The sequence below is a fragment of the Perissodus microlepis genome, chromosome 23 (assembly GCF_051167445.1).
Source record: "Perissodus microlepis isolate ML-2025 ecotype Zambia chromosome 23, ASM5116744v1, whole genome shotgun sequence".
In the NCBI taxonomy this organism is placed as follows: domain Eukaryota; kingdom Metazoa; phylum Chordata; class Actinopteri; order Cichliformes; family Cichlidae; genus Perissodus; species Perissodus microlepis.
In genome coordinates this window covers 38,881,055-38,890,309 of record NC_140482.1, presented here as the reverse complement: position 1 = coordinate 38,890,309, position 9,255 = coordinate 38,881,055, and the positions used below count along the sequence as shown (strand labels likewise).

Genomic DNA, 9,255 nt, shown 5'->3' with positions numbered 1-9,255 from the left:
TAGACCGCTTTGGGCTGATGGGAAAGCAACTCAGATAACCACTCATTAAAACGAAGGTATGCAGAAGAGCATCTCTGAATGCACGGCATGTCAAACCTGGAAGCAGATAGGCAACATGAGCAGAAGATCACAACGGGTTCCACCCCTGTCACCTAAGAACGAGAAACTGAGGCTACAGTTTGCACAGGCTCACCTGTGCATATTGGCACTCTTTTGTTGGTGCATTGTTTATACACCACAGCCTACCTGAGTGTTGTTGCTGAGAATGTCCATCCCTTCATGACTGCAGTGAACCCATCATCTGATGGCTGCCTCCAGAAGGATAACAGTCCATGTTACAAAGTTTAGGTCATCTCAAACTGGTTTCTTGAACATGGCAATGACTCACATGAACTCCACAGTCATTACATCTCAATCCAATAGAGCACGTTTGGGATTTGGTGGAACAGGAGATTTTCGCTGTGGATGTTCAGCCAACAAATCTGCAGCAACTGTGTGATGTTATCATGTGAATATGCACCAGAATGTCTTAGAATTATTTTCAGGACCTTGCTGAATTCACGCCACAAAGAATTAAGCCGGGCTCTGAAGGCAAATGAGTAAATGCCAATACTGTGTCAATAACCTTGTTAGTAATGTTTAGACACCGCCATCCAGTGGTGGGACTTGTTCGGTGCAAGAATCCGCTCCATGAATCCAGTGCGGTGCGCTGGATGTCACTCCATGTTGTTATCCGGACCAGCTCTCTCATTCCACCGCCGCCGCTTTATGTGGGCGTGACACACCGGCTTACGAGTAACAACCAAACCAGCTAGTCAGCGCTGAGTGCAAGTCATCCTGACTACATCATTTTGACAGTGCCGTTGGGGGTCTGTGCTGCAGTGTGCTTATCCAGCAGTCAGTGACGGAGTGACAACACTACTGATGTCACATTTCACCGCAGCCAACTAAACAGTTTAGCAGCTTGTTAGCCTAGCGTCCGAGAGCACATGGATTCTCAAAACACTACAAACACCAACACTGAGGCGAAGATGCTGCTGAGCCACGCGAAGACCTTCAGGCTCCACACCGGGAATCTGGTCAACCGAAGTCGCCTGAAAAAGAAGTGTCCGGGCTCTCCCAGCGAGGAGGTAAAACATAACGAGAGGGTTGGAAACGGCAGTGGCATGTAGCCCGTTAGCTTAGCGCCTAGCTAATTATTCAACCTGATATTGATACCGACGAGTGGTAACTGATAGGCCTGGGTAAGGTTACACATAGAGCTTATATGAAGAGAAATATGACTGAAATACATTCGAAAATATGCATTTCATATCCCATCCGTCCACATTTAGACGCATATATGGGCTAAAGTGGTGTAACTCATCAGTTTCACTTTAATTTTACTAGTGTGTTAAAGGTTCGTAGTGTAACCAACTTTACGATCCAGCCTAAGGTGAAAAGTTTACAGACACGAGGCTGTGAAAACCACTGTAAATACAGACCCGAGAGCTTCAAACAGGTGTATTACCCGCAGATGATGTGATTCACTGACAGCCTGAAATGTGACAACAAAACCAGCACTTACAGTGTGCTCTACTCTCATAAAATGCTCATGTGTCAGTAATAAACATATTGATACAGCGGTTGATTGGTTTATGAGTCATTCACGGCTAAACAATGAATAGAACATGTCAGAGCTCCAGAGCCTAATAGTTACATAACTGTCTAAACATAAACTACTAATCTTCACTTTTGTTGAAGCTGTAACTGTTTAAACATTTCGTTTAATAAAATCCTTTGTCAGCATTTTGATTTAGTAGTTGAAAGTTGAATAGTTGGTGAACTGAATTGTTTACAGTGTTATATAAAGGCAGGACTGCTGGGAGGGTTTGGTTTCGACTTGTTCCTGATTCAGCACAGCATTCATTCATTAAATCCTCAAAAATAAAGACATAGCTTGCAGTTTTCTTGGCTATATTTTGGGTGTAACTTACCCTAAAGTGGCACTTGTAGTCTTTTTTTATCAGCCATAGCATAGTGGGCAGGTTGTTGTCTTTTTTTTGTTTGTTTGTTTTTTGCAAATGGTGTGCAGAGCAGTGCATGCTGAATAGTGTAATAAGACTTTCTCCGTCCTGTATGTGTGTTTCTTCGTGAAGTGTGATCCTGCGTTTGTCTTCTGTAGTCAGAATTGTGTTTAAGGTGGTTTGGTGGCTCTCTCTATATAAGATCTGCAATCAAAGACAACTTTTACTGCCACAACAGGGGAAAAAAAGAGTTATCACAGGGTAGGCTTTTAAGGTCATTACTGAAAATCTGTTTTGGAACATGACACATGTGGCTAACTTCTCACAAAATGGTATAGGGAGCAAAATTGAGCTTTAGGAAGTAATTTTTTCGACACAGTCTTTTGCAGCCCTTGCCTTGCACAAACTATGGGCAGTGTTCAGTTATGTAATTTACTTCTGTAGGACAAATTACTACATGTGTGTTCATGTGTGGCCAACTTTGCAACCATGTGACCAGCTTAAATATGTTGTGAGCCTTTTGCCATTTGTGATATCTGACTGATATGAGCGCAGTGTCAAAGCTAAGGTTATTAAAGCCATTTTTCAGCAGCTACAAATCCTGTTAAACCAGTCACAGTTTGTCTTTCATGAACCTGTCTCACTCGTTCAATTCAAAACAACTGATGCAGCAAATGTCACAAATATCTTTGTGTTAATAGGTTAACTTTTCTTTATTTAAACAAAGCATTCAGTGCACCTTAAACTGGACCGATATTGGATACCTTTAAAGTCGGTCCAGCTGATGTCATTACTTGTCATGTTTTTGGAGCAGCATATTCCAGCTGTTTGGGGGTCTGCTGATGAGCTCCAGCTGTCTGCATGTCTCATGGTCGTTGGCCTAACCTTAAGTCTGTTTTGATGTTTCAGCTTCGAGACTGCATTCAAGCCTCGCTGAGCGAATGGATTTCCACAACAAAGCTGTCATCCAAGGTGGGAAAACTATTTCAGCTTTCTAATGTTTCAGCCGTAGTAATTAACTCCAATATATAAAGTTTGTCAGAGAGTTTGTGCCTTTGGGTAATACACAGCTGCGATAGTCAGACCTGCAGTAGGTGAATGTCTCACTGTCAGTCAGATGGATTCCAGTGCTTGGGAAAGTAAAATAACGCAATAGATGTAGATGGACATCAAAGAAATTCTCTAGGCTCTAGGCTGTCATGGTGAATGTTCATGCAGTGCTGCCTGCCAAAGGCGCCATACCAAATGTGCATCTGTCTGTTAGCTTAAGGGACTGGGGGGGTGGGACGTAACCTTTTATGGAGGAGTTTTTTCCCCATTAACTTTAAAATAAATTGGAGGGCATTGGATGCAGTGTTTTTACCCTTTTATCATGGTCTCAAAATACTGAAATGAAATAAAGGAGGCTTTAGGAACTGTTGTAGTCAACCAGCTCTCCTGCTGAACTCACTCCCACTGTGGGTATTTTTTTTGCTTGGATCAGCTAATCTGCCTCGGCTTATATCACGAGGCCCACCGGACTCAGTGGGAGGTTTGAAAGAGCTGAAGTAAGAGGCCTTAAATATATCCAAATGCAAGTCTCTTCTTGCTTATGGCCACCAATAAAATCTTTCAAGTTCACGGTTCAGCACGTGAGAAAGCTCCTCACCAGTGTCCCTCTGTCATATTTGTACATATGTGCAACATACACATATAGTAAACAGGGCTCGCAAAATCGCTAGCCCGACGTCCCGGGGCTAGCGATTTTTCCAGTCGGGCTACCAAAATCTGTCTCTGCCCTGCCCGTCGGGCTATCATAGGAAAATATATTTCAATGCTTTTGCATTCTTTCGGAAATGTAGCTGGGTAATTATGTCATTGGCATCGGTGAGCCACTGTCAATATGTGACATATTGAAATCGTGTTTGAATTTGCGCTTGTTTTTTGCTTTCACTTTGCAATCGCTCGAACTGTTTTATAGAGAGCGACAGCACTGATTGGTGAGTGATGATAATTTGCGCACCAATTCCTCTGACATCGTCTTATCAATCGTTAGCTTACTATGCAAACATGACAAGTGAAATCTCCCGCAGCAAACTTAAACATGTGAGAGGTTGATCGCGCAGAGAATCGTTGAGCTTATGTGAGTCCGTGTGTAAAAGCAGCAGGATATATATTTTAGTTCTGCTGAGCCAAATAAGACAGGTCAGGGTGAAGAAGTGACAGCCAAAGAAAAGCTTACCACAAAACGGAAAGGTTATGACAAATCAGACTATAAGGCAAAAAGAAAGTGCAGCTTTATGGTTTCATGGACAAAAGAATTTCTGTGGCTGCGATATGATGAGCTATATAACCAGGGCTGCACATAAGTGGTCCGCAGGTGCGCATTCGCTGTCAAAATAAAAAAACGCGCACAAGATAAGAAGTTGCACCGCGTGTTTGCGTACATAAGATTTTCTGGAGGAGGACAGACATTTGTTTAGAACTCTTAAAGATGTCGAAGAAGTAAGCTCCTTTAAGCAATTACTTTGGTTTTCCTCCACATCCAAAGAAATGTCAGAAGGAGTCCGAACCACAAAAGAAGCGCGTATTCTCGGAAAAGTGTTTGCAGGAGGTGAGCTGGCTTCAAACTAATGATGAACGCACAGAGGTGTGGTGCAGAATGTGCCGTGAAAATCCCACTCTAGCGGACAAAAACAGTGCCTTTTATATGAACGCAAACGCGCGTTGCAACTTCTTATCTGGTGCGCGTCTTTTATTTTGACAGCGAATGCGCACATGCAGACCACTTATGTGCACCCGTGTAAATAACATAATGTTCTGCCGGGTGTGTTGTTGCTTTTCCCTCGATTTCTGAGTCGACAAGCGCCTTTGTTACTGGGACCAGTCATTTTAAGAAAGGCCCCCATTAGAACCCATGAGAAATGCAAGAAATGCATTATTGCTCAGTCTGCAATATCTTTCCCAGAACAAACACCAATTGCAAATAACATACTAAAAATAAACCTGAAAATCAGTTTAGAATAGCGTACTATGTTGCAAAGAGTGAACTACCACTGGCACAATTTAGCAGTCTTTGCAAACTTCAAAAAGCAAATGGCCTCGATCTTGGTTCCACTTGCCTCTTTCCCGTGACTTCAGTGGAAATTTCAAATTCAGGATCTGACACAGACTGATTCATGTCCTACACAGTTCTTACAAGTTCATAGAAATTTCTGTTCAATTAGAACCAAGTATTTGAGTTGATGATTGTAATTTTTATACAATGTTGTAATTTGTGTTTAAACAATTTTTTGATTAATGTTTTGTTTCCGTTACAATATTATACATTAAAGTATAATATTGTAATGGAAACAAAACATCAATCAAAAAATTGCTCTCTTTTTTATTCGGGCTACTTAAATTTATTTTGGGCTACCAAAAACTGAAGAGTCCCTGCCCGAAGGGCTACCAGGGATTTTGAAATTTTGCGAGCCCTGGTAAAAACCAGGTGAGACTGGCCGTGCCACATTTCTCATGTCGGATGAGGGATGTGATCAGACCGCTTTTCTTTACTGTCTAATGCAGGACTTGACTGACACACTGGAGTTCTCCATACCAGAGGCAACAGACGCAATCACACCTGAAGAGAGAGAGGAGTTGAAGGTTTCAGGTCAGTGTTGGTTGCTGTCCCAGCAGAGAGCTGGATCAGCCAGTTACTCGCTGACCTGTTGGTACCTCATCACCCAGCTTGGCGATTTAAGCCAAGGGTCATGGTTGACATGAACTGTGATGTCACCACACCTTTTTTTTTTTTTTTTTTAAATTAACACGTCCTCCTGTCAATCAGATAATATCCAAATTAAATTCCTGATTCAGATAACTAATGGATTAATTCAGAGCATCTCCACCTAATATCTGGCTGACTGCAGAATAGAGTTGGTAGTGATAGAAGTGGCAGTCGGCAGAGGAACCACCTATTCATGCTTTGTTGTTTTCACAGTCAAGCTGTTCCTGCATGAGTCTGGTCAGTCTTCCATCAAAGACGCAGTGGAGATGGGTGAGCTTTAAATTTCTTCAACAAAAGTAAAAAACAAAAAGCTTCTTAAATTGAACACTTAAAACCTACAGCCTTATTTGTCTGTTATCCTTAGCCTGCCAGACGCTGGCAGTGTCCCAGCTTGACTCTGTTATCATTGCTCCACCCGGGCCCTCAGACGGCGACAGCCAAAGTTTGGCCCACCTGCAGCCAGCCTGGGAGGAGCTGGAGGCTCTGGTTAGAAGCAAGCAGATCGCCGCTATTGGCACCTCTGACCTGGACAAAGATCTGCTGGAACAGCTCTATAAGTGGGCTCAGGTCAGTGGGAAGCTTTGAACAAGCGAGCTTTAATCTGTCATCGCCAGTCAAAAGTGATGCTGACTTCTGATTAGGATAGCACATGAGAACAACGATCTGTTATCTGCTACGATTCACTCATCATCTTCCTTTTCTCGGAGCAGATAAAGCCCAGCAGTAACCAGGTCAACCTGGCCTCCTGCTGCGTGATGCCTCCAGACCTGACAGCGTTTGCTAAGGAGTTTGATATCCAGCTGCTGACGCACAATGATCCCAAAGGTAAAGATGTTGACGGCTGGACATATAGTTGTTTTTAAATTGTTACTAAGTAAAACTGGAATGCAGCTAATGTTTCTACAAATGCAGCATTTATTCCAATTCAAGTTTTGTCCTAATTCAAATATTCAAACAAAATAGAACACTGGAAATTTTCTGAGCAGCTAAATCATTCCTGTAAGATTAAAAACGCATACCAGGGATGCAGGTATACCTGCAGGGTTGATAAGGTGACCCGGTAATCAGAGGCCTGGCTTTTTAACCCAGTCTCAGGCCATTTATTGCATGTCTTCCCCCTGCTCTGTCTCCCTGCTTTGCTGTCTTCTCTCCATGTCCTTTGTCCTTGGGCTGCTCAGTGGCTTTAGTGGGATGCTTGTGATTTCCCACTTTGTGTAGTATAAGCTGCATGCTGTAGTTTACAGTAAACTGTGACTGTTATTTATTTATTGAGTTTTAAACTGCTCCTTCTTTGCACTGATTTCTTTTTTTCCAGAGCTGATATCTGCAGACACGTTTCAGGAGGCGGTGCGGGCGGGAGCGCAGGACCTGAACATCGGTGACTGGAGGCTGGAGTGGGTCCTGCGCTACAACGTTATTGTCAAGAGCAGGGGCATCATCAAGTCTAAGGGCTACCTTGTCAGTGCAAAGAAGACAAGCACCTAGCACCCAAACTAGAGAGGGAGAGAGCGGGATGAAGCCATTTTCCTCCGTTTTTATTCACACACATGCAAAGTTACAGCTCTGAATAATGGGTGCTGCCAATCATCATGAATCATGAAGTCATTGTTTAACTGTACGGACGGCTTGCATCTTCCTCATCTGTGATTCATTCGGTTAAAGACACGCGGGTGTTCATTACCACTGTCTCCATGAGATTTAAAGTCGGACATGAACGTGCAAAGATCAACTCCACTGTCAGCTTTGAGAGAAAAGACTGATAAATTGAGATTAACACATGGTGACTCACCGTGACTGGTGTAAATCAACGCACCAGAGGCCGCTTTAAAGGAGCTGCTCGTTAAACCTCCATGACGAAGGTCTCTCAACCATATGAAGTGCCTCACATCTGCTCCTCCTGTTATCAACCCTGCTTTGTCTTCCCCGCGTCTGTGTGAATCATGCTTTAAATACCAGTCTGAATGAAATAAGTGCTAAAGCAAGAGAAACGTTGATAAAAGAATAATTTCATACTCTATGTGGAAAGGGGGAAATTATAACATGTGGGGAGCAGGATTTTTCATGCTACATAATATTTACATTCCTTCGGTTATAAAACCGTTAATATGTGTGTGATGGTTGGGTACTCGGGTGGTGGTATGATGGGAGTCTGAATTAGACTTTAATCTGTAAAGCAGACAGACGTGTGAGCACATATAACTCTGTTCTATTATGCTCTTTTTTTCATTTCTTTTTTTTTTTTAACCATGTACTTTTTTTAAGATGACATCAAAAATTTTACCCTCACCTCCCAATCTTGCTCATGAGATTAATCAGAGGGAGAGTATTTTAAAAGTAAATGACTTTTAAATGTGTCGTTTAAAAGCACTGGAATCTCCGTGCCGAGGAGATGTGAAAAAGCTTTTGAGGAATACGTTTGTATTTGTGAATCGCAGACAGGGTCCAGCAACTCCTCGGAATTTAGTCGTACTGTAAAACATGTTTAACATTAAGTGTCTCCTGTAAGTATATCATGAATTGGGTGTTGATAAAATGAAGACCTGGAATCGACGGTGGGGTGAGGGGTTTAAAAAGATGGGGCTTGTGTAAATGTTAATGAAATAAAATAATTAACACTGGTGAATAATTTCCTCCTGCAGAGTATTTGGTGTCAGTCTTCATTTGAATTGATTCGATTTAAAAAACAGGCTTTTTGTAATGTTACGCCAGCAAGCAGTTTATGATTCAGTTAGCATGGTTTAAACACCACAGCCTGCCTGCGTTGTTGCTGACCGCGTACATCCCTTTATGGCCTCGGTCCACCCACCCTCTGATGTCACAAAACTCAACTTCAGGCTGCTTTCTTCTATGTGATAATCAGTGAACTGAAATGATCTCCATGGTCCAATACAACAGAGCCCCTTTGTGGGAACAGGAGATCAGCATCATGGATGTGCAGCCAGCAAATCTGCTGACTGGACCCTGAGAATTAGGGCATCTCTGAAGGCTAAATGGGGTCTAAGCCACTAGCAAGGTGTACCAAGTGTATCCTTTCCTAAGTCCTGTGCAGCTAGACCTCCTTTGCTGATACAAGACTTAATAGAGGGATCTAAAGTGGGCTAGACCAGTAAAATTAGCCTTTGTGTCAGTGAGAAGTTTAGCTAAACATTTAGCTGAAATGTCTAAATATAAGAATTTCAGCTGCTGTAGTAAAGAAAGAAATAAGTAAGAAATAACGGTGTAAAATTGCAGAAAAACTTTGGCAGCTTATTTGCCTGACTGCTGTAAGTATAAAACAAAGTTTCAGTTAATTCACAGAAAATATGAAGCAATATGTTATTTATTTATAAGAACTATTAAGAATTTTCCAGCTGGCCGGATTTGAGTCTTTGTCGGCCGATTTTGACCTCCGGGCTTTATTTTTGACACCCCTGACTTAATATGCAAGTTTGTGTTGTTTTAATAAAGAACATAGTTATTTGTACAGATAGTAACACCCCCCCATTTTTTTATGCTTTATGA

The 9,255-nt window shown here is 42.2% G+C and overlaps 1 protein-coding gene across 1 annotated transcript; it reads left to right on the top strand.

The window, feature by feature from the left end:
- The first annotated feature begins 747 nt into the window (after nucleotides 1-747).
- On the top strand, nucleotides 748-8,384 carry gclm (glutamate-cysteine ligase, modifier subunit). Its single transcript, XM_084922260.1, has 7 exons — nucleotides 748-1,130; nucleotides 2,916-2,978; nucleotides 5,553-5,637; nucleotides 5,968-6,024; nucleotides 6,119-6,321; nucleotides 6,465-6,579; nucleotides 7,070-8,384. Exons 1-7 carry the CDS (start codon nucleotides 990-992, stop codon nucleotides 7,237-7,239), a joined length of 834 nt encoding a protein of 277 aa, XP_084778386.1. The 5' UTR covers nucleotides 748-989; the 3' UTR covers nucleotides 7,240-8,384.
- Nucleotides 8,385-9,255: the final 871 nt, after the last annotated feature.

What these genes read in the sequence shown, in the direction of transcription:
- gclm (XM_084922260.1), top strand. Translation starts at nt 990, where the DNA reads ATGGATTCTCAAAACACTACAAACACCAACACTGAGGCGAAGATGCTG. An exon ending in CAACAAAGCTGTCATCCAAG is followed by an intron (nt 2,979 to 5,552) that starts GTGGGAAAACTA and finishes TGTCTAATGCAG; the next exon opens with GACTTGACTGACACACTGGA. An exon ending in CAAAGACGCAGTGGAGATGG is followed by an intron (nt 6,025 to 6,118) that starts GTGAGCTTTAAA and finishes TGTTATCCTTAG; the next exon opens with CCTGCCAGACGCTGGCAGTG.